The sequence below is a fragment of the Pipistrellus kuhlii genome, unplaced genomic scaffold (genome assembly GCF_014108245.1).
Source record: "Pipistrellus kuhlii isolate mPipKuh1 unplaced genomic scaffold, mPipKuh1.p scaffold_m20_p_14, whole genome shotgun sequence".
Lineage (NCBI taxonomy): Eukaryota > Metazoa > Chordata > Mammalia > Chiroptera > Vespertilionidae > Pipistrellus > Pipistrellus kuhlii.
The window spans coordinates 521,636-546,066 of NW_023425449.1; the positions used below are offsets into that span (position 1 = coordinate 521,636).

Here is a 24,431-nt window from a genome sequence, read left to right on the forward strand (position 1 = left end):
ACCTGGGGGAAGCACTCACACCCGGGGAGCACCCACACTGGGGGAGCACCCACACCTGAGGGGAGCACTCACACCTGGGGGGAGCACTCACAGCCGGGGAGCACCCACACCTGGGGGAGCACCCTCACACCTGGGGGAGCACTCACACCCAGAGGAGCACCCACACGGGGGAGCTCCCACACCTGAGGGACTCCATCTCTGACACGCTGAGGCCCAAGACGCAGGGACGTGCGGGCAGGAGCTGGGGTGTGAGTGAGGCCCGGGCTCAGGGGGACAGTGGAAGCCACAGGAGGACCAGGGTGGGTGAGAGGGCAGAGACGCTCGGAGGCAGGGCCGGGCCCAGGCCTGCAGCCTCCATCCCGGCCGCTCGGCAGCGGCTGCGGTGTCGCCGGGCCGGCTAATTGCTGCCGTGGCTGTGATCTCGGCGAAGGCTGGCCCACGGAGCTCAGCGTGGCACGGCCTGCTTCCCAGGATGAAACGCAGGCGCGCTCTCCGCTTCCTGCGAGCGGTGGCGGCCGGGAGGCAGCAATTAGGCATCAAAGGCGGCTCCGGGCGGGACCGGCCGCCGGACTCACTCAGCCGAGTCTCACGTCCCCTGGCGCCGGCCTCGGCCGTGTCCCTGCTCACCCCGCCTCAGAGGCAGCGCAGCCACAGTCCTGCCCGGCCGCTCCTCACCCGCTTCCACCTGCACCCAAGACGGGGGAGGCAGGCCGAGGTCCGATTCCCGGACGAGCCTCAACAGAGGCGTAATGACCGTGCCCAGGCGGGAGGGGACCTGCTGGGAGCCCCTCGCAGACCCCGGGGGCCAGGGCCGGGGGCCCCACCCTGGCGGGTTCTGACCGCCCTCCCCAGGCCCCCCAGGTCCCCCTGCGCAGGGAGTGGGCTGGGGGCAGGACCAGGGCGAGGTGCCCAGCCTGGGCCTCCTGCTCCTTCCTGCGATACCGGAGCCACGGGCCACGGGGCCACGGGGCCACGGGGCTGAGGCTGAGAGGAGCCGAGACCCCAGGAGCGGCGGGCAATGCTCCCCTCCCCATGGCTCTCTTCACCCCCCAGGGTAGGAGCCGGCCTCCCTGTCAGACGCCACCCCACCCCCACCCCAACTCCAGGGCCAGGAAAATGCCGGGACCCCAGTCCGGCGCCTCCGGGTCCGCAGTGAGTGGGGATGCCGGTCCACTGCACGCGTGGGGCGGGAGGGCTGGCCTGGAGCCAGATGCCCCCGCAATCCCCACCCCCTCTGCCTCCTCCCCCCTCTGCCTCCGCCCCTCCTCCTCCCTCTCCCCCGGGGCAGCCTGTGTGAGCGCCGCTCTGCTCCCAGCTGAGGCCGCCTCTGTCCAGTCATACAGTGGGTGACGTTACTCAGAGATATTCACAAAGATACAGTTCTAACCCAGAGAGAATAAAATCCACGGGGGAGGGGGAACAGGATCAAACAATTATGCATAACCAAGTACAATGCGGGTGTTATATAACATAAGCTATACCACACCATGAACATACATGGATGGGTGGATGGATGGATACGTAGATAACAGACAGACGATTATCGGCCGGCCTCCCGGGCACTGGGCAGGAGGAGGAGCACTGGGCCCGGAGCCCCTCAGACCCTCGCACCCTCTCCTCCCTGACCCTGCAGCAGCCGCTGGCCTGCGATGCCCTCCCTGTGCCCCACGCCATGGGCACACACCATCACTTGAGCTCGAGTCTGCCTGCTTGTCGGAGTGGGGCCACAGAGCCCTCGGAGGAGCTGTTTTGAAAGTGAAATGAAGCTCCAAACAATTGTATTAATCACACCACGGCCTCCACCACGGCCACGGCCTCGACCACGGCCACGGCCTCCACCGCGGCCACGGCCTCCACCACGGCCTCCACCACGGCCACGGCCTCCACCACGGCCACGGCCTCCACCGCGGCCACGGCCTCCATCACAGCCACGGCCTCCACCCCGGCCGCGGCCTCCACCACGGCCACGGCCTCCATCACGGCCACGGCCTCCACCGCGGCCACGGCCCCCATCACGGCCACGGCCTCGGCCACGGCCTCCACCACGGCCTCCATCACAGCCACGGCCTCCACCCCGGCCGCGGCCTCCACCACGGCCACGGCCCACATCACGGCCACGGCCTCCACCACGGCCTCCATCACAGCCACGGCCTCCACCACGGCCTCCATCACAGCCACGGCCTCCACCACAGCCTCCATCACAGCCACGGCCTCCACCCCGGCCGCGGCCTCCACCGCGGCCACGGCCCACATCACGGCCACGGCCTCCATCACGGCCACGGCCTCCACCGCGGCCACGGCCTCCACCGCGGCCACGGCCTCCACCACGGCCACGGCCTCCACCACGGCCACGGCCTCCATCACGGCCACGGCCTCCATCACGGCCACGGCCTCCACTGCGGCCACGACCTCCACCGCGGCCACGGCCTGCAGAGTCCTTAACCCTGCACCGGCGTCACTGCGGCGGGGGCGGGGGAGGGGGGCGTGGAGCTCAGCGCCCGCTCCCGGGAAGACAAACAGTTAAAGCAGAGACGCTCCAGGAACGTCTCCCCTCGAGCGCGTCTCCGGGCCAGATGGCGGATCCTGACAGCAGCCCTCGCAGCCCTCCGCCCCCAGCGCCTCGAGGTTCGTCTTCGCGCTGCATTATTTCTCGATCGGGAAGGTTATTTTTAGTGCGCGGTGGTGATCGGGTTCCAGACACGGGGGATGGGCGGCCGCAGCCCCGGCTCCCCCTCGCTCCCGGCAGCCCGGGACGCCGAAGCGGCACAGCGGCACCTCCCGTCCCGCCAGCCAGAGTCCGGCCTCCACGGCCGCACGGGGCCGGGCTGCTGAGCTGGCGGCCCAGAGCGGACTCGCCCATCATCTCAGCAAGTTCCCAGGGACACAGCTGGGGTGGACACCCCCCGCAGCCGGGGACCCCAGGCCTCCCCGGCTTCGAGCCAGCCCTGGCCCTTGGTCCAGCTGTGGGTCCTCTGGGAGCCAGGAGGGCGTCGGAGGCTGGACGGCTCCCGTGGGGCGTTCCCCGGCTCTGCTGACCCGCCCCCGCCGGCCCCGGGGACTGCGGCCGCCCTGGCAGAGAGCCAGCCTCACTCTGGGACGAGTGCCCAGGACGGCAGGACACGTCAGACAGACTCAACCAGTACCTCTGCCCCGTTAAGGGGGCTGGGGTGTGTGTCTTAAACCCCAGAGAGGCCGTAAGGGACGTTGTTCGGCACCACCGGGCAAAGGGGACATTTTGGTGAGCCCCCTCCATCTCAGATCAAATCAACTGGGTTAGACCGTCATCACAGACCCGTGGTCGGCAAATTGCGGCTCGTGAGCCACATGCGGCTCTTTGGCCCCTGAGTGTGGCTCTTCCACAAAACACCACGGCCTGGGCGAGTCTATTCTGAAGAAGTGGCGTTAGAAGAAGTTTGTTTAGAAAATGTGGCTCTCCAAAGGAATTTCAGTCGTTGTCCTGTTGATGCTTGGTCTGCTGGCTGATGAGTTTGCTGGCCACAGAGGTAGACCAGCAGCTCCTGTCTGCTACCCGGAACCCCCGGGGCTGCGAGTTCCCGGCTCGTACCAGCGGCGCCAAAGGAGCCCCGGGCGTGGCCCCACTCGAGTGCGGCGAGGGGCCGGCGTGGGGTGCTTGGCTCCGCTCCCCATTCACAGGGGAGACGGCGAGGGTCCTTCCGAGGGGTCAGCCCATGAGAAGAGCTGGCGGACTCAGGGAGGAGAGGCCGGCAGACCACAGCCGGGCCGTCCCGGCCGGCACTGAGCCGGAGCAGGCGCCACCCGGAAGCCAGCCTTCGAGACCCAAGAGCGTGGCATGCCCAAGGCTCCGGGAGACCCGCCCCTGCCCCTGAGCAAGCACCGCCGCGGGCGGGGCGCCCGGCTGGAGGGAACTCAGTCACCCTTCCGGGACCCGCAGGCTGTCCCAGCGCCTCCTGAGCCCCTGCAAAGCCTGGGCCCTGCCCGGCCGGTGGGCTGTGGGGCTGAGCACTGACCTGTGAACCAGGAGGCCACAGTTCGACTCCCCATCAGGTGCAGGCCTGGGTTGCAGGCTGGATCCCAGTGGGGAGCATGCAGGAGGCAGCTGATCCATGATTCCCTCTCATCATGGATGTTTCTTTCTCTCTCCCTCTCCCTTCCTCTCTAAAATCAATAAAAAATATATTAAAAATAATAATAATAAAGCAAAGTGTGAGCCCTGTACTCAGCGCCCTGCACACACATCTCGGTCAGTCACCACGGTCACCCTGGAGGAGGACCTTGTATCAGTTACCTACAGCTGCGTAACGACGGAGCCCAAACGTGCATCCACTGCACACTGCACCACCCGAGCCCCCGGCCAGGACTCCGGGGGACGGGCTGGGCCTCGGCTCCGGGTTCCCCGGAGGTTCCCCCCGGGCCTGTTGGCAGGACCTGGCCGTCGGCTGGAGGCTGCTGTTCCGGCCCCCGGGCCCCGCAGAGCATCCCCCACGACGCCTGGCTTCCCTGCAGCCGGCCGGGGAGAGGGTGTGAGCGAGCGAGCCGAGCTCTTCACACCACGGAACGTCCTAGCCCGTCCTCACTCAGGACGAGAGGACCACGCAGGGGCGTGGGTAGCAGGGGGGGTCTTGGGTTCACGCCGGAGAGGGCCACCATCCACACGGTCTGTGCTCACCGGAGCGGAGGCCCGGTGAGGCCAGGTGGCCGGCGGTGGTCCCTCCTCAGCCCGGGTATCGGGGCCGCCCAGCTGGCGGCCAGATCTGCCACTCCTGAAACACAGATCCCGGCTTAAAATGAGATGTGACATTTCCCCGCGCAGACGGGGCCTGGCAAAGTGGAAAAGATTTCATAAATATGCAAATCTCGCGTCCTGCCTGCCTCCAGCCCACCCCTCCGCGGTAAGAGGATCAGCACAGGCTTGGTAATGAAGTTAGAGGCGCAGGCACATAATCCCCAGCGAGCGAGCGAGCGGGTGGCCGCCCCTCCCCCGCAGCCCTCCGGGGCGGGCGGGCGGCGGGCAGGGCGGCGGCTGGGAGCGGGAGCTCTGGGCCCTTGGCGTCTGCCCACGGTGCCCACGGTGCCCAGGTGGACACGCCGCAGCCCTGAGCCCCCGGCAGGGGCGAGGGCTCAGGAGCCTCTGACTCCGTTTCCTCGTCCTGTGGGCAGGTCCTCACCCTCCCCTGCACAATGGTCTGGAGGGCTAAGTGAGACGATACAGCCCAGGCCTGGCCTCGGGGCATCAGCAGGTGCCCCGCTGACAGCCGCTCAGCCGGAGGAGCTGCTGGGATGGGAACTGAGGACAGGGCCCAGCACCCCTGCCCCCGGCCAGCCAGAGCCCTGGCTTCTCATTGGCTCTCATGGGGTCAGGTGCCCATTTCTCAGCCAATCCCTGCAGCCACGGGAATGTGCTCCCTCGATTGGCTGAGGTCTGGGCCCCGTCCCCACAGCAGTGGCTGAGGCTGGTGGGCGCTCAGGAGGGGTGTCCTGCACTGACCGGAGCCCCGAGGAGCACTGCACCCCATGGTCCCCGCAATGGTCTCCCCGGGCCCCGCCCCCCAGCTGTCTTCGGTGTGGCCCGTGGGTGCTCAGGGGTGACGGGAGGGCCGCCTGGCGCCTCTGGTGCGTGGGCAGAGGGCAGAGGGGGAGGGATCCAGAGCGGAGAGGGCGCGGGCCGGTCACCCACACGCCAGGACCAGAGCCGGGCCGGACGCTCTCCACGGCCGTGAGCCGGGAACGGGCCTGCCCACCGGGATGCAGCCGCCCGTCCGCCCGCAGTGGGGGCTCTGCTCCCGGCGCCCCTTTCCATGAGGCTCGGGCGGCGGGCGGGCCGTGGGAGGCACACGTGTGAGTCATTCCCGGAGGAAAGGCAGAGCCGGCTCTGGGCTCCGGCTGGAGGAGGAGGCAGCGAGGAGGGAGGAAGCAGGGGAGGGAGGAGGGAGGCAGGAGGGAGGTCACTCAACTCCAGCGATTTTACGTCCGAGTCGCCCGCGCTGGCCGCCCAGAGGCCCGGAGAGGACAGCGGCTGCTTCAAGGTCACTCCGCCGACCCCGGCCGGCTGCCGGTTTGGGCGTGTGGCCCGCGCTCGCCTTTGCCCGGGAGCCAGTGAGGACCCTGGGCTTCTCTCCCAGGGTTCGCTCCCTGCCCCCCGGCCTGCCCACCCCCTCCCATCATCCCTGCCATCACCCTCCCACCTCCCTCCCCATCATCCCTGCCATCACCCTCCCACCCCCCTCCCCGTCCCCCTCCCATCTCCCTCCCCCCCTCCCAGCCCCTCCCCATCACCCCTGCCATCACCCCTGCCACGCCGTGCCTCTCAGAGGAAGTGGGAGGGACCCTCTCCACATCTCCCCCACCACACACACACACACACACACACACACACACTGTCTCCTGGTGAACCCCGAGAGACACGATGAACTTCCGGGGCTCCAGGGGAGGCCAGAGACTCCTCTCTGTTGGGGCGTCCGCTCCCCCAGAGGCCTCTCCTCTGAACAGCGAAGCTGGGATTGGCCAGGGGCCAGCTCTCCGTCGGGGCTTTGAGGCCTCCTGGGGTGCAGCCCCCAGGCACTCCGGGCCCGCCGATGTGGCCTAGCCCCTCAGCCTCGCTCACACCCAGGAGCCCGGGAGCCATCCTGCCCCCCATCCCCGGCCCCACCTGGGCCTCCTCAGCCTCTGCCCCAGCAGCTTCCTCCATCCGGGCAGAAGCCCCGCCCGAGTGCCTGTTCACTCAGCGGCCCACTCACCCAGCCTCCCCCTCACCCAGCCTCCCCCTCACCCAGCCTCCCACTCACCCAGCCTCCCCCTCACCCAGCCTCCCACTCACCCAGACTCTCACTCACCCAGCCTCCCCCTCACCCAACCTCCCCCTCACCCAGCCTCCCCCTCACCCAGCCTCCCCCTCACCCAGCCTCCCACTCACCCAGCCTCCCCCTCACCCAGCCTCCCCCTCACCCAGCGGCCCCCTTACCCAGGGCCCACTCACCCAGCCTCCCCCTCACCCAGCGGCCCCCTCACCCAGGGCCCACTCACCCAGCCTCCCCCTCACCCAGCGGCCCCCTTACCCAGGGCCCACTCACCCAGCCTCCCCCTCACCCAGCGGCCCCCTTACCCAGGGCCCACTCACCCAGCCTCCCCCTCACCCAGCGGCCCCCTTACCCAGGGCCCACTCACTCAGTCCGCAGCTGGTAGCGAGCGCCCGGGCCCTGCCCAGGGCTGTGGTCTGGGGCCAGAGTGGCGCCGGCAGGGGCTAAGCCCTGCCCTGCCAGAGCCCGCCTGATGGGGAGGGTCATGCAGGCTTGTGGCCATGGGCTCTGCAGGTCCCGGGAGGCGAATGGGCCTGCTCTGTTTCCAAAGAGAACCTTAGGTAAAGGGACTGAGGGCAGAGTGGAAGGGGGCCCTGGCGCGGGGTGCAGAGTCCCTGGTGAGGGCCATGGCCCCCGGGAGGGAGGCAGCCGGGATGCAGAGGAGAGCGCACGGCAGGGCAGCAGAGATGGCGGGAGGTGCGGGGAGCCCCCTGGCCAGTGCCCTGCACCCCGTCTCCTCCTCGAAGGCTGTCCCCGGACCGAGGACTGAGCAGGAGCGCGGACTCGGAACCACCCGGAGGGCTGGTGCGTATGACGTGGACATCAGGCCGGTCTGCGGGCCGGTGTCAGAGGGAGCGCTGTGACCTTCGTGGTGTCCCCGCTGCAGACTCACACGGCCACGGCCGGAGCCAGGCGCCGGCTCCTGCCGCCCAGGTGGCTTCCCAAGGTCAAGCCTGAGCGGGAGGCGGAGCTGAGCCAGGCTGGCTCCCTCCGGGCCACCGCACCTGCTGCCAGGCCGCCTGCCCGTGGCCCGCAGAGGCAGCGGTGGGGGCGGGACCCAGGCCTGCGCCCCCAGCCCACCTGCCTCTGCAGCGGGCAATTGGGCCCCGGAGCACAAAACGGCCTCGGGGGCGGGAAGTGGAAATTCCCTCATCCGTCCGGCCCAGCCCGCCTTCTCCTCTCACACCCCGGCAGGAAAGGCTCCTCTGCAGGCTTCCGATGCAGATGTGTGCGGACGCGGGCGGCGACATCTCAGGCTGAGCATCCTCTATTGATTGGGAAGCACCGCAGCCCCAGCCAGAGTGCACAGCCGGGCACAGGGAGCCAGCCGCGGGCCCTCAGCGCCCCCTGGGAGCGGGAGCCGGCACTGCATCGCGGGGACTGCAGCAGGGCTGTGAGCACTGGGCGGGGTGGGGGTAGGGGACTCCGAGGGGAGTGGTGACACACAGCCCAGGTGGCTTTGGACAAATGGCTTCCTGTGAAGTTGGGGGTCACTTGCCTGCACCCTGAGGCCTGTCCAGTGGCTGCATGACTGTGGAAGCCAGGAGCCCTCTGCGTGCTGGGCTGACAGCGCTCAGGGCGCCGGCCTGGAGGAGGTGGCCCGGGGTCCGGCTGTGACTGCCGAGCTCGGCCGCCTCCCAGCGGGTCCGAACGCACCGCAGCCTTGGCCCTGCCCCGGGTTTGACAGGCAAACCGGACGACACAGGACCCAGGGCCCGGGGCGCCTGAGCGCCGGCACCGAGGACAGGGGCGTTCCTGGCAGGAGCAGGCCCGCCCCTCCCTGGGCATCGGGTCTGAGCAGCAGGACCAGCTCTGGACAAGCCTCGGGGCTCAGTCACCGGGCCCTGCCTGCCCGAGCACCCTGCCCCGAGCCCAGTGGGCCCAGTCAGAGGAGCCTGACCCAGGGCCCCCCTCCCAGGCTTGTGAGCACAGCGTCTGGGGCAGGGGGTGGGAGGAGGCTGGGGGCTGGGGAGCTGAGGGGCTGAGGGTTGGGGGGCTGGGGGCTGGGGGACTGAGGGGCTGGGGAGCTGAGGGGCTGGAGAGCTGAGGGGCTGGGGGCTGGGGGCTGGAGGACTGAGGGGCTGGGGGACTGGGGGGCTGAGAGGCTGGGGGCTGGGGGGCTGGGGACTGGGGAGCTGAGGGGCTGGGGGGCTGGGGGGCTGGGGACTGGGGAGCTGAGGGGCTGAGGGTTGGGGGGCTGGGGGGCTGAGAGGCTGGGGGCTGGGGGGCTGGGGACTGGGGAGCTGAGGGGCTGGGGGCTGGGGGCTGGGGGGCTGGGGACTGGGGAGCTGAGGGGCTGGGGGGCTGGGGACTGGGGAGCTGAGGGGCTGGGGGGCTGGGGGGCTGAGAGGCTGGGGGCTGGGGGCTGGGGGCTGGGGGTTGGGGACTGGGGAGCTGAGGGGGCTGGGGGCTGGGGGCTGGGGGCTGGGGGGCTGGGGACTGGGGAGCTGGGGGGCTGGGGACTGGGGAGCTGAGGGGCTGGGGGCTGGGGGCTGGGGGGCTGGGGACTGGGGAGCTGAGGGGCTGGGGACTGGGGAGCTGAGGGGCTGGGGACTGGAGAGCTGAGAGGCTGGGGGCTGGGGGCTGGGGGGCTGGGGGGCTGGGGGGCTGGGGGGCTGGGGCCTGGAGAGCTGGTGATTGTGGGGCTGGGGGCTGGGGAGCTGAGGGGCTGGGGACTGGAGAGCTGAGAGGCTGGGGGCTGGGGGCTGGGGGCTGGGGAGCTGAGGGGCTGGGGGGCTGGGGGGCTGGGGGGCTGGGGCCTGGAGAGCTGGTGATTGTGGGGCTGGGGGCTGGGGAGCTGAGGGGCTGGGGGGCTGGGGCCTGGAGAGCTGGTGGTTGTGGGGCTGGGGGCTGGGAGGCGGCATGAGCTGGGCTCAGCGGGCAGGCGGGGAGGAGCACACAGATACTGCCGTTGCGGGGCTGTGCCTCCCGGAGGAAGGACAGGCAGAGGAAACCTCCAGGCCGAGCTCGGGCAGCGCGCTCTGGAGCAGACGGACCGGCCCGCAGGCCCCGCACATCTGGAAGGAGCAGCTGGGTCCCCCGGGCCCCGAGACAGTGATCTGAGAGGAGTGGGCCCGGGGGCCTGGGGAGCAGCCCTACCCTCGGTCTGAGGAGGCACATAGTCCCAACCGAGTTCCCCCGGAGACAGCTGCCTGGGCTCACACCCACACCTGCACACACCCACACCTGCACACACTCACACCTGCACACTCACATCTACATATTCACACCTGCACACACACTCACACCTATGCTCACACTCACACCTGTGCCCACACTCACACCTGTGCTCACACTCACACCTGCACTCACTCACACCTACACACTCACACCTGCACACACACGCACACCTACACACCCACACCTGCACACACTCACACCTATGCTCACACTCACACCTGTGCTCACACTCACACCTGCACACACACTCACACCTGCACTCACTCACACCTACACACTCACACCTGCACACACACGCACACCTACACACACCCACACCTACACACACTCACACCTGCACACACACTCACACCTACACACACTCACACCTGCACACACACTCACACCTACACACACTCACACCTGCACACACACCCACACCTACACACACACCTGCACACACACTCACACCTGCACACACTCACACCTGCACACACTCACACTTGCACACACACTCACACCTACACACTCACACCTGCACACACACGCACACCTACACACACCCACACCTGCACACATACTCACACCTACACACACCCACACCTGCATGCTGTTGAGACGTGATGTTGAGAACTCTGGCCTGGCCTCCTGGTTATGGCGAAATGTCAAAGGTCAGATGTCAGATGTGCTGGAGCCCTGGATCCAGCCTGTCCAGTCACCCCAGAAGGGGAGGGTGCAGTTTCAGGGTGAGGACCACCCACCTGCACTTTCACACACACACACACACACACACACACACACACCACCCCTACTCGGGCTGGACCCATTCCGACTGTGACTCGGGGCCACGCCAGCGGCTCCCACATCGCAGGCACCTCCCGCCGCCAGAGTCAGTCCCTTTGTGAGCTGACCTCCCAGGAGCTGGAGGGGAGGCCCCCATCTCCTGTCCCACGGGGGCCCTGCTGTGGGGCCTGCAGTCCACAGTACCGGGTGCCCTTTTGACATTGGGACCCCGAATGATGAGGGGGTCCTCCCACTGATGACAGACCCTGGCGAGCTATTTGGGGACCCTGTTCCCTGGAGGCTGGGAGACATCGGAGGGCAGCGAGGGAGAAGTCACCATGGCAACGCCTTAGAGAAAGGAGGGCTGTCCTCTCGGCTCCATCCAATTAAGGGGCTATTTTCGGGTCCCTACTATGCGCCGGGCCTGGGCTCAGCTGCTCAGGACGGGTCGGGGGTGGGAAAGCTTTTTCCACCTGACGGTCTCTGGGTCTGCAGAAGCACACGTGCCTCGTGCTGGTGCACAGTAGGCCTGGCTGAGCCCTGCACACAGTGGGTGCTCCAGGCCGCTGCTGAACTGAAGGAAACCCACCCGCAGAGCACCTCGCCCCTCCCCGCCCGGCACGCCCTCCCCCGCGGTGAGGGTCAGACGGACCCCCCCCCCCCCCGGCCCGCACGCCCTCTCCCGCGGTGAGGGTCAGACGGACACCCTCCCCGCCCGGCACGCCCTCCCCCGCGGTGAGGGTCAGACGGACCCCCTCTCGGCCCCACACGCCCTCCCCCGCGGTGAGGGTCAGACGGACCCCCTCCCGGCCCCCCCCGCCCTCCCCCGCGGTGCGGGTCAGACGGACCCCCTCCCGGCCCCACACGCCCTCCCCCGCGGTGAGGGTCAGACGGACCCCCTCCCGGCCCCACACGCCCTCCCCCGCGGTGAGGGTCAGACGGACCCCCTCCCGGCCCCACACGCCCTCTTCCACGGTGAGGGTCAGACGGACCCCTCCCCGCCCGGGGCAGACCCTGGAAAGCGGGAGGGAGGAGGCTGTGCCAAGGGGAGTGCAGCCCCCTTTGAGACCATCGCCGCTGGCACAGGAGCCAGCCCCTCTGCATGGCCCGCACCCCAAGGGTGAGGCGCCTGTGCTCCGTGGGGACCTGCGCCCGAGGACGGGGTGGTGGAGAGGGGGAGGCGGGGGCGGTGACCGGCCTCGGGCCCTGCCCCAGGCGGGGTCCCTGCTACATGGGAGGGGGTCTGCTGCGTGTCCCCTGCACAGGCCTGAGCCCCCGGGCCGCTGAGGGGGCTGAGCAGTGGAGGAGGCATGTGTCACGGAGAGAGGAGCTGTGCCCTGGGCCCCTGGGCGCCACCTAGGCCTCCACGGCTGAGACGGGCTGAGCCCCGGGGAAGAGGGGGAAGCCTGCTCTGTGATGGACGGGCAGCCTCAGGGGCCACACAGGCACGGATGTGGGCTCCTCTCGGCGAAGGAAGGGCCTGTGTGGATGCTCCGCGGCGCCTCTGGGAGGGCCCTTCTGGCCCTTCTGGCCCTTCTGGCTCCCTGAACGGCGAGGGCTATGGTTGGCGGGGCAGCCGGACGGGGCAGCAATCTGCCCGGTAACGAGGGCGCAATGCGTTCGCTCAGCGAGGCGGTTCGATGCTGCCTGTGAGACCAGGTCTCCCTGAGGCCCCTCCAGCTGCCCCTCTAGGGGGCCCACTCCCTCCGTCTGAGGCCCTGTGAGCTGGGGCTCACGAGTGTCGGGGGACCTGGTTCTGATCCCCCCCCCCATGGACCGGCCGGAATCCGACCGGAGGCCAGAGGAGCGAAGCCAATGGTGGCAAGGCCTGTGCCCGCACGTGAGCCCAGCTTCCGGCTGCTCCTGCGGGGCAGGGAGCTGCCGTCCGGATGGCGAAGCATATGCCACGGGCTCCCCAGGGCTGCGCGAGGCCGGTGACATTTCGGGGAGGCGGAGGGAGGGAGGCAGGGGCATCGGGGACACAATCAGCCTCATTAACATTCTGATTGCAGCCCGGCTCCCAGCTCCTCCGCCTGGACACAGGCGCACACGTTCCATCGGGAGGAAGCCGGCCCCCGGGGGAGGCGCCCTGCAATAACGCCGAAATAACGGCGGGGGCAACACCCCCTGTGGGGACAACACCCCCTGTGAGGACAACACCCCCCTGTGAGGACAACACCCCCCTGTGGGGACAACAACCCCTGTGGGGACAACACCCCTCTGGGGGAACAACACCCCCCTGTGGGGACAACACCCCTCTGGGGGAACAACACCCCTCTGGGGGGGACAACACCCCTCTGGGGGGACAACACCCCTCTGGGGGGACAGCACCCCTCTGGGGGGACAACACCCCTCTGGGGGGACAACACCCCCTGTGAGGACAACACCCCCCTATGGGGGACAACACCCCCCTGTGGGGGACAACACCCCTCTGTGAGGGACAACACCTCTCTGGGGGGACAACACCCCCCTGTGAGGGACAACACCCCTCTGGGGGGACAGCACCCCTCTGGGGGGACAACACCTCTCTGGGGGGACAACACCCCTCTGTGGGGACAACACCCCCTGTGGGGGACAGCACCCCTCTGGGGGGACAACACCCCTCTGGGGGGACTGCCATTGGCTCCTAGTGTGGGTAATGAGTGGACAGCCTACAGGGGAAACGTGTCAAACCTCTCTGTGCCTCAGTTTCCTCTCCCATGAAAGGTGGCATTTAATAATGCCTACTTCCTGCTCTGAGAATCAAGTGAGTTAGTGTATCAGCATCCACATCACCATCATCACCACCATCATCATCACCCTCATCACCAATATCATCACCACCATCACTACCATCATAACCACCATTATTATCACCATAACAACCATCATTACCAATTTCATCACCACCATCATCATCATCACCATCATCATGATGACCAACATCATCACTATCATCATAACCACCATCATTATCACCATAACAACCATCATCACCATCATCCTCATCACCAATATCATCACAACCATGAGCCATCATCACTATCATCCTAACCACTATAATTATCACCACAACAACCACCATCACCCCATCCGCATCCGCATCCCCAGCCCCATCCGCATCCCATCCCCATCCGCATCCCCACCATTTCCCCATGGGACTCTCGCTTCTTGCAGGCCGAGGACAGACACGAGTGGTCACTGTCTCCCTGGGCCCACCGCCTGGCACAGAGCAGATGCTCCGGACGTCTAACCAGATGCTGACGTGGACGGGACGATGTGCCAACGAAGGGGCCGGCCTGTGGGCGCTCTGCAGGCATGATGGGTGCGTGGACGAGGGGGAGGGGGAGTGAGCCCGAGCACGTGCGAGCGAGGGAGTGCCGCAGGGGGAGCAGACGGGCGGCCGAGGAGATTCCTCTCGCTCCAGCCTCCGAGGTGCCAGCGGTGCCAGCAGCCCCCCGCGTCTCCGGAGACACGGCATCCATCCCTGCGGCTGCCAGGAGCCCGGGCGGTAACCCGGAGCCATTAGAGGCAGGACCTCCCTCCGGGTGCCTGTCCAGCTTCCTCCTCCGCGGGGGACACGGCTGAGGCTCTGGTCAGTGAGGAGAGCGTGTCCTCTGCCGGCCTCGCGCCGGCCTGGGGAGGCCCCGGGCAGAGCCCGAGGCGGACGGGGGAAGGATGTGAGCCCAGCCAGCCTGGACCCTGGCCTCGCACACAGTAGGTGCTCAGGGAGGCCGGGGGGGGGGGGGGGGGAGCGGGGAGGACAGGCGGCTCCGGAACTGCCTGGCAGCCGGCTGGGTCCCGCTGGCTCCGGCCGGCCTGAGTCACAGCGAGCGCGGCGGCCGTGGGCGTGGGCCGTGGGCCGGAGGCTCCTGCCAAGCTGGCACCGCGCTGTCCTCGCCGCCCGCACAGCCGCGGCGGCTTTGGAAAATGTCAGCGTCTTATCGCGCCAGAATCTCCCTGACGTGGAGGATTCGGCAGAGCCGCTGAGTAACACTCACAGTAATAATGAGGCTGCGCGCCTGCGGCTCCGCTGCCTCGGAGCAGCCGCCTCTCGCGATGATCAATCTTCATTTTCGCGCCCACAGACGCTGCCGGGCCCTCCGGAACCCCCACCCGGGCGCTCATGGGGGGTGAGGCCCAGCACAAGGCTCCCGTCACCCCCGTTCTCAGCAAGCACCCCACAACCCCGCCCAGTGCCACCCCCCACGCCTGCTTACAGCTGAAGGTGGCTCCTGTGCCCCCTCCTGGGGAGCTCCTGGCGTGTCAGAGCCGGCGGGGCCGGCCGTGCCCGCCTTTGGGGTCCATCGGGCTGCAGGATGGACCCCAGGCCTCCGGGGGCCGTGCACGGAGAGCTGGGCACCTGGGTCAGGCGCGCACGCGCCCGCCTGCGTGCTGTGACCGCGGTCCGGTTCAGCGTGCGTGGGGCCGGCAGCCGCCCAGCCGGGCTGCGGGGAGGCTGGGAGGGCCCTGCCCTGGTGCTGAGCTCCGTGAACCCCACAGGATGGGCGCCTGGGGCCGAGTCCTCCTCCCCTCGTGGCTGGCTCCGGAAGGGCCCAGCTTCGTGGGAGGCCTCCAGGCCGAAGTGGGGGAGGGGGAGAGGCGAGGGGCGAGGGGAGGGGGCGAGAGGCAGGGCCTGAGAAAGTGGGGGAGCCAGAGCGGAGCTGAGCAGCTGGGAGGAGGGTGGAACTGGGGGACTGGGGGGCAGGGAGGGGGTCAGGGGATGGAGGAAGGAGCCAGAATCAGACTCAGGATGGAGCTGGTCAGTGCCGCCCGCTGCCCGCTCTGAGCAAGTGCGAGGGCGGACCCTGGAGGGCAGCCCTGGCACACAGCCCCTCCCGGAGCCCCAGAGCCCCCGGGGAAAACAAGGCTCCTCCCCCTTTCTCCCCGATTCTTCCCCTCCACCCCCTTCTCCCCTCTCCTTCCCGTCCTCCCCCTTCTCCCCCGTCCTCCCCCCTTCTCCCCTCCTCCCTCTCCCTCTCCTTCCCTCCTCCCCCTTCTTCTCCTCTTTCCCTTCCTCCCCCCTCCTCTCCCTCCTCCCCCCTCCTCTCCCCTCCTCCGCCCTCCTCTCCCTCCTCTCCCTCCTCCCCCTCCCCCCTCCTCCGCACCAGCCCCGCGCACGTGGCTCTCGCTAAGTGATATTGCCGCGATTACACGCGTGGCAGCCATACACAGCGGTTAGCGCGGCCTAATTGGCCATAATTGTGACAAATGTGTCACTTTGGAGAACTTGACTGCTGCGGATCCCCACCCCCCTCTCCCCGCACAGCACCCCGCACACCACACACCGCCCCAGGCCTCTCCTCCACGCCTCCTCCCGCCCCTCCCCTGGCTTTGGGCCCATGCTCCTGTAAACACAGGTTCTGGCACCCGTGGGCTCCTGAGCCGCCCTGCTGGGCACGGGGAGGGCCAGGCTGACACCTGTGGGTGCATGAAGGCCTGATGGCCTGAGGAGGGAGGGTCCGAGGGAGGGAGGGGGAAGGAAGGGTCGGAGGGAGGGAGGGCGGGAGGCGGAAGGCGGGAGGCCAGTCCCCACAAGATACTCTACAGTTTACACCCTCTCCTTTAGCTGTAGACCAGTGGTCAGCAAACTGCAGCTCCCGAGCCACATGCGGCTCTTTGGCCCCTTAAATGTGGCTCTTCCACAAAATACCACGTGTGGGTGCGCACGTACAGTGCGATTGAAACTTCATGGCCCATGTGCAGAAGTCAGTTTGTGGGTCCCGAAAGAAATGTTAATCGCTGTCCTGTTGATATTTGGCTCTGTGGACTAATGAGTTTGCCGACCACTGCCCTAGACGGTAAAGCTGGGTGCTGACTGAGCACCGGGAGTGAACAGGACGTGGGGTCTGAAAGAATTGGCCGTCCCCATCATAGCAGGCCCCCCTCCTCACTGCCCGTCCAGAGCGCAGAGCTTGTGCCTGGGCGTGTGCGGCGCCCTCTCCTCTCACAAAGGGCCCGTTAACAATGAGAGGGCTTCCTGGGGGCTCAGAGGTCAGGTGGGGAGTGCAGGGCCACGAGAGACCAGAGTGGTTGTCCTCAGCCCGTGTGCAGCACAGCACTATTATTATTGTGTGGTGGTTTACCATCGCCATCATCACCATCACCATCATCACCACCATCACCACCATCACCATCATCACATTCACCACCATCATCACCATCATCACCATCATCATCACCACTATCACCACCACCATCACCACCATCACCATCACCACCATCACCTCCATCACCACCACAACCACCAGCCCCACCACCACCATCACCACCACCATCACCATCATCACCATCGTTATCATCATCACCATCACCACCACCATCACCACCATCACCACCATCATCAAGCACAGCACCTCAGGGGAGAGCACAGGGGAATCCCATTGCGGCTAAAAATAAGGTTTAAAAAGGCCCTGTGTGGCCCCTCGGTCTGCGCAGGGCCCGGGAAGGGCGTATGCTCAGCGCGTGCTCCTCGCGATGGTTTGTGCGGGAGGAGTGAGAACCCCGGGGCCAGGGGCCTCCAGGCCCAGCCGGGCTCGCCCTGTCCAGGGTCCTGAAAGCCGGTTCTCCAGATGCCTGGCTGGCTGCTCCCGCCTGCCCCCTCCAGGGCGGCCAAGGGAGGACACTGAGTCTGAGGGACACGGACAGGCCACTGGCAGTGCCACAGGAAGTGCCGGAGGGCGGGCCTTCCACCCCCTTGGAGACAGCCTGGCCGACCGTCTTGCTCGGAGCGGGATGGGAACCTCTGGGCTGGAGGAACGGGGTGCGGTGCCCGTGCCTGCGAGGACCGCCGAGAAGGCTCCCGCGGGGCGGGGCCCGTCCACGGGAATGCCGGGGAGCGCTTCTAAAAACAGCGGGCGGCAGGCCGTGTGGGTGGCTGGCGCGTCTCATCCTCGCTCGGGCTGGCCGCGCTCCAGGCGCGGGGGGCTGTCTGAGGGGCTCAGGAGAAAGGCTGCCGGGACCCCACCGCCTCAGCCCCCAGCCGGGCCCCGAGGCCAGAAACACGCTCTGCGGTGACGGGACAAAGGGTCTGATTGGAAACCCCTCACTGATGCCCTGGGAGGGCCCCGCACCCCCCCCCCCCCGGAGAGCCCCGAAGACGGCACTGAAGAGGGGGCGACGGGCTGTGTCCGGGCTGCCTGGCGCTCCTCCGCCGGCTGGGGAGCTGGCAGGCTTCCCCGAGGCCTCGTGCGCCCCCTCAGCCGCCCCGTCCCCGGACCCAACCCGCTGAGCACGGGGAAGGAGCAGGCGGTGCCTGCTCAGTGCTCCCCTCTCCTGGCAGACGTTGACTAAATACCTACTACGCGCCTGTGATGCGGTGGGGCCAGCCCCGGAGCCCAGACGGTCTGGGGCCAGGCCGGGCGGCGCCTGCCGGAGGCCGAGGTGACCCCCTGAGGACCCAGGAAGGGCCCGGGAGAGGGCACGGCCCCTGCACACGGCGGGGCGGGGGGGGGGCTGCCTGGGAACCTCCAGCTGCCTGAGCTCCTGCCTGACCACCTCAGCCCCGTTTCAGACCGATGCCCAGCCCAGCCCCATCCCGCCCCCACAAAGCCAGGGGGACCCCAAGTCGCAGCCCCCGAAGGAGTCCTGAGCCGCTGGCGAGGACCCCCCTGGGGGGCGCGAGGCTGCTGACCAGGCGGCGGGCCCCCGCCCGGCTGAGAAGCCCCCGCGGGCGCGGTGGAGCAGGTCTGGGTGAGGTGTAATGAGTGTCCGGGAGGATAAACCCCGTCGCAGTCTCTCCTCCCGGCCGCCTGAGCCGCATGGCCATGCCGGCGGGCTGCGGTGCAAATAGAAGGATAGAAGGAGGCGGGCTTGGGGGACGCCAGCGGCTCTCCTTTGTCACCTCGGGGCTGCGGGCCGGCTGTCCTGGCACCGCGCCCAGCCTCCGGGGAGCGGCCGGGCAGCCGCACCCACAGGTCCCCCCCTCCCCCGCCCTCCCCCCAAACACCTATGGGTCCTTGGGCCTCCAGGAGGGGGAGCAGGGCGGGGCGCCCAGGCCTCCTGGGCACGGCGGTGAGGGCCGGCGTGGAGCCGTGGAGCGCTGAGCTGAGGGGAAGGACAAGGCAGGGCGGCCGGCGGCCGGGCCGGCGGCCTCCGGGCAGCGAGGGGCACGTGCGGAAGCAGAGCGGGCGACACGAGCAGGTGCAGGTCCTGGGGGGTGGGGGGGAGGCAGAGAAGGTTCCAGAAGGACCTTGTTATCCTGCCAGGGGACGGGAGGGAGAGCGTTTCGTGAGCTCGTAGACAGACAGACGGGAGGGCAGAGACCGGCTCAGAGCGGGGCCTCTGGTGGGGGTGTCCCGCCACCACAGGCTCCGCTCTGGGACCTCCAGACCGGCTCTCGGGGTCCCCTCTGCAGCCGCTGCTCTCCCGGGGGCTCCCCGAAGTTTCACCCTCACCCAGTCCCAGACCCAGCTGGGACCGGGTGGGCAGTGCCTCTGTCTCCCAGGCCTGAGGGTGCAGACCTCGCCCCTCCCCACACACACACACACACAGCAGCCCTTCTGCTGCGCACCAGTCACAGAAACACGTGGAGATCAGAAATAGCGACTCCAGCTGCTGGGACAATGAGCGCCAGCAGCCGTGTGTTGTTTGGAAAGTCACTTTCTGCAGAGCACGTTAGCCGGTGTTCTTGTTCTCTCCCCAGTCTATGCGCCCTTCCCCCCTTCCCCTCCCCCGGGAGGGTGCCCAGCGGGCGAGGGGCTGCCTCCGGCGCCAGGCCGGCTCTCCGGGGACATGGCTTGGGTTCTAAGCGCCAAGGGGAGCTCCGCGGGCAGCCCTCACGCCCCCAGGAGCGCCCAGGGCCTCGGAGTGGCCAGTGAGCACCGTCCGGGGTGGCGGGGTCCAGGCTTGGCTCTGGCTCTGCTCACGTCCGGGGGCAGCTGGGGCCTGGAGCCCGGGACCTTCTCCCTCCAGAGGCCCCCCATGTGGCCTGTGCCGGGCTTCCTCCAGCAGCCCTGCCTGGGCCTGGTCAGCCTGGGGCCAGCCTGCCCTTCCCCTGCCCCTGAGATGGAGCCCCAGCCACCCGGTCTCCCCCCCGCCCCACACACACAGCAGCGGGCAACCTTAAAGGGGGGCCGGGAGCCGCCTGGACCGCAAGGACCCTCCGGGCAGCGGGCGGAGTGATCCAGCGCCTGTGCGCTCCACTAGGCCTGCGCGCCTCCCTCCGGTCCCCTGGGGCAAACACCTCTGCCCACGGGGGTGTACCAGGCAAACTCACACCTCCCAGCCGCCCGCACCCCGCCGAGGCGGGCACCCCGGCTGGGAGGGCGAGGCGGTGCCAGGCGGCCGGTGAGCGCGCCCTCGGCTGCAATTTATTTTTCGCAGCTTGGAGAGCGGAGGCCCCCCGGGTCCCGCCGCAGTCACAGCCCGGCCCGTCCGCCCAGCCGGGCTCGTGCCCAACAGGCTTGTGCTGTGGGAGGGAAGACGGCGCTTCGGGGCTGGGGAGAGAGTCCCATAAAGGAGGCTCGGCTGGGACCCGCCGCGTGAGGATGCGCATCTAACGGGCGTCCTCCCTGGGCCTGACGCCTCCGCCGGCGGCTCATTGGTCACATGGTCGCCGGGCGATGCTCGGTACCTGCCGGCGTCTGCCCCCGCTCAGCACACATTATTGTTAATGGCTGCGAAATTCTCTCAACTGGAGGCCGCCGTTTTCTTAAACGTCCCCCTGTTCGAGCACTTAGGTTGTTTCTAATTATTTTGCTAAAAATACACACTTTTTGTGTTTAGGATTACTTCCTCAGGGTGGAGGCCTGGCAATTAAACTGTGGGCACGTGACTCGCGCTGCCAGCTGCCCGTCCCGGGGGCCCCGCTGGCCCGCACACGGCGCCCACCGGACCCGCGGCTCCCGGTGCCGCTCCCCTTATGGGCGGGCGGGGGCGCTGTGGCTAACGCGCGCTCCCTTCACGGCCGGGGGGAGGGCTTCGCCGGCTCCTCTCTGACCATATTGGGGCTTCCTGCGGATGGGGGGGGGGGGGGGACGAAGCAGCACGTGGGGTGGCCAGTCATCCGTCTGAGGTTGTGCATGGAACCTGCTCCTTTTTTTTAATTTAATTTTTTAAAACTTTTTATTAAGGTATTATATGTGTACATACCTTACCAATCCCCCCCCCCAACTCCAATACATGCCCTCCCTCCCCAGAGTTTTGCGTCCATTGGTTATGCTTATGTGCATGCAGACAAGTCCTTCGGTTGATCTCTTATCTCCCCCATGTCTCCCTCCCCTCCCCACTGCAGTTTGACAGTCTGTTTCTCTACTGTCCTGCTCCTTTTTTGGCCTCCAGTCCCCAGTCAGGGCGCCGGGGGCCCTTCTCCTGATTTGCCCGTGGGATGCGGGGTTTTCCCCTTTCCTGGGCCGGGCAGCCTCCTTCCTTCCCTTGCGAGCCTGTCTGGCACTGAGGCTCGTCAGAGAGACAAAGCCGCAGCCTCCCTCCTGTGGGAGCGAATGAACCAAAGACACTGGAAAATGAAGCAGAGCCAGAGGCCTGGGTGCAGGGACAGACGGACAGCTGCTGCAGGGAGGGCGGAGGGACAGGATGAAGGGGGTGAAGAGAGGAGCCTATGAACACACTGCCACCCTGACCGGTGTGGCTCAGTGGATAGAGCATCGGCCTGCGGACTGAAGGGTCTCGGGTTCGATTCCGGTCAAGGGCATGTACCTTGGTTGCAGGCACATCCCCAGTGGGGGGGGGGGGGGTGCAGGAGGCAGCTGATGGATGTTTCTCTCTCGCTGATGTTTCTAACTCTGTCCCTCTCCCACCTCGCCTCCCCCTACCTGACTCCGGCAGGTGTGTGTGTGTGGGGGGGGTGATGGCTAGAGCGGAGCACCCGTTTCTGCTCAGGAAGCGGCTTTGGGAGCCGCGGCTGCTCTGGGCAGGCCACCGGGCGCCCGGAGTCCTTGGAGGGACACAGGCCTGTGATCTGCGTTGAGCAGAGCTGCCTTCTCCGTCCGGGCCCCGGGCTTTGGGAAAGGGAGAGACTGGCCTCTGGTATGCGGGCCGTGGCTATTTCGAGCCCTTGGGACATGCGGCACTGTGGCTGGAGGTGAGACGGGGTTTGCGAGGCTCTTACATAATCCCCACGCGGAGCCGGAGGATCAAGCAGGATAAAATGTGCAAACAGTTCCCGTGGCACTCGGTCCGTGGCAGGCGCTCCACAGTGAACCGCCCAGGCCTGGCCCGTGTGGCTCAGTGGTTGGGGCGTCGGCCCATGCACAGACTTGTGGGGTCACTGCTGTCCCTCATCAGGGGGGTGCGGGAAGCAGCCAGTCAGTGTCTCTCTCTCCATCGGTGTGAGAACAACAACCATTGCTGGCCCAGCGCCTGGAGCCTTACCGTGTGGTGGGCCCCCGTCCACGCAGGGCAGACCCGTGTCCGCACCCCCGCAGCAGCCACAGGGCGGGGTAACGGTTCCTGTTACAGAGACTAGCGCCCGCGTGCGGAGGTCACGGGGTCGGGCGGAGCAGGCCCAGCCCTGTGTGGTGCCCGGCCTCCGCGGACACCCTGGGGACTCCGGGTTTTGGAGCTGTCTGCGACCCCTCTGCCTGGCGGTCTCTCTCACACCCTCCCGGGAGCTTCTCGCTCGAGCCCGGGGAGCTGCTGAGCTCCAGCCGTCACCTGTGAGTCCCAGGATGCTCTCCGAGCCCGCGGGTGCCCGGGGTGGCGCTCAGGTCCCTGAGAAGCCTGTGTCAGACAGGCTGGGTGGTACGGGGGAAGGAGGAGGTGCACCTGGGGGTGGGCCGGGCAGGCTTCCGGGAGGCGGTGAGGTTGGGCTCTCCGACCTGCTGAGGAGTGGGCTGCCGGCAGGCGGCTGGGACCCCACGTCCTTCCGGCCTCCGGTCCCGGCTTCCCCAGAGGCCCCCACTCCCTGCTGCGGTTGGAGGGCGGGGCGGGGCCCAGCACTGCTAACCGGGCTGCGGCTCCTGCGGGTCGTTAGGCGCTAAGAGGGCGTGAAAGTGACTTACGAGCTGGAATCAGGTGTCGGGGCATAAACACGCCAGGCCGTGATGGATGTGCCGGGGAAGTGGCTGTTATAATTGCTGTGTTTTATTAAGTCTTCAAGCTCCTGTTAGCGAATAGGCATGGCGAGCATGTTGGACCGGCCTCCCGGCTCCCCACCACCCCCCTCCGGCCTCCTCCCCAGGCTCAGGCCCAGCCCCCCGCCTCCTCCCGGCTCGGGCCGGCTCCCTCCAGCGTGTCTGACAGCTGGCTCCCAGGGTCCGAGGAGCCGGAGGAGGCGGGGGCCGGTCACACGTCAGCCCCGCTCCCAGGAACGGACGGGACTCCTGCCGGCGTCCCAGGCCTGACGTGGGCGAGGTGGGGGGGGGGGGTCTGCTCCCCCCTGCACTCCGGGCACAGCTCTGCGGCCGCAGTGCCTGCCTGCCCGGTGCCCAGTGGGCTGCGTGGGCATCAGGAGGCAGGTGCCGGGGCCGCCGGAAATGGAGGGCTCCCGCTGGGGCGGGGTGCTCCGGGGCCTGGCATGCACGGGCGCTCATTGGCAGCTCTGCGTCCGGAGCCCAGGAGCCAGCTGACTGGACTGGGGGGCACGGAGGGCAGACACCCCGAGAGCCGGGGCGGAGCAGTGGGCGGGGCCGGAGCAGTGGGCGGGGCTCTGAGTGACAGCTCAGAGGCCCTGGTTTCGGCGGGGCGGGGGCTAAGGGTTCTCGGCCGTGCTCCGGGAAGGGAGGGTCCTCGCTGTCCCCTTTCACACCTGCTGGTTCCACTCGGGGACTAAAGGGTCCGGGTTCCATTGGGGTCAGTGGCGCGTTACCCGTGCAGACTCATCCCGGCCCTGGTCTGGGCCTTTGCAGGAGGCCACCAATGGACGTGTCTCTCTCATCGATGCTTCTCTCCCCCAGCCCCTCCCTTACAGTCTCTCTATCATTGGAAAAGCAGCCCTAGGTGAAGATTAGCAAAGAAGGAGAGGAGGAGGGGGAGAAAGAGGAGGAGGAGGAAGACGGGGAGAAGGAGGAAGGGCAGGAGGAGGATGAGGAGGAGGAGGAGGGAGAGGGGACGAGGGGGGGACTGGGGAGGAGGAGGGGGAGGGAGAGGGGACGAGGGGGGGACTGGGGAGGAGGAGGGGGAGGAAGAAGAGGGGGAGGAGGGGGAGGAGGAGGAGGGAGAGGGGAGGAGGAGGACGGGGAGAAGGAGGAAGGGCAGGAGGAGGAGGAGGAGGAGGGAGAGGGGACGAGGGGGGACTGGGGAGGAGGAGGGGGAGGAAGAAGAGGGGAGGAGGGGGAGGAGGAGGAGGGAGGGGGAAGAAGAGGAGGTGGGGGGGCACAGCGGGCACCTCACTCAGACTCCAGCCCCAGGATGGGAGGCAGGGAGAAGGTCTTGTTTGGAAAATGGCAGGAGCCGCAGGAAGGGCCGCCAAGCCCGTCAGGAGGAAGGGGTGCTGTCCACGGCGCCCAGACCACGCAGCTCAGGCCCCGGGGACCCAGCTCCGAGGCCACGGCCCTCCCGCGTGGCTGCTGCCGGCTCCCCCCTCCCCCCCGCCGCTCCTCGCTCTCCTCTCCTCACACGCCCACGCCTCTCCTCCCGCCCCTCCCGCTCCCGCACCCCTTCTCCTCCCTCCCCTCGGCTCACGTCAAAACAATAAACGTTTATTTGATATAATTAGACTCAGCAAGTTGCAAAAATAGTACAGAGGCGTCCCACGCACCCGTCACCAGCCGGCCGTGCCACAGCCACAGCCACGGCCACGGCCACGGCCACGGCCACAGTCATAGCCAGGCCCAT

General features: G+C 67.8%; 1 protein-coding gene across 1 annotated transcript; it reads right to left on the reverse strand.

Annotated features, from left to right (window-relative positions):
- Positions 1-1,785: 1,785 nt before the first annotated feature.
- Positions 1,786-24,431, reverse strand: LOC123652330 (vegetative cell wall protein gp1-like). The gene is given in 7 exon segments (XM_045581587.1): positions 1,786-2,458; positions 4,649-4,742; positions 8,677-9,085; positions 9,088-9,404; positions 9,407-9,631; positions 22,389-22,474; positions 24,355-24,431. Coding segments are annotated over 7 exon segments (1,881 nt in total).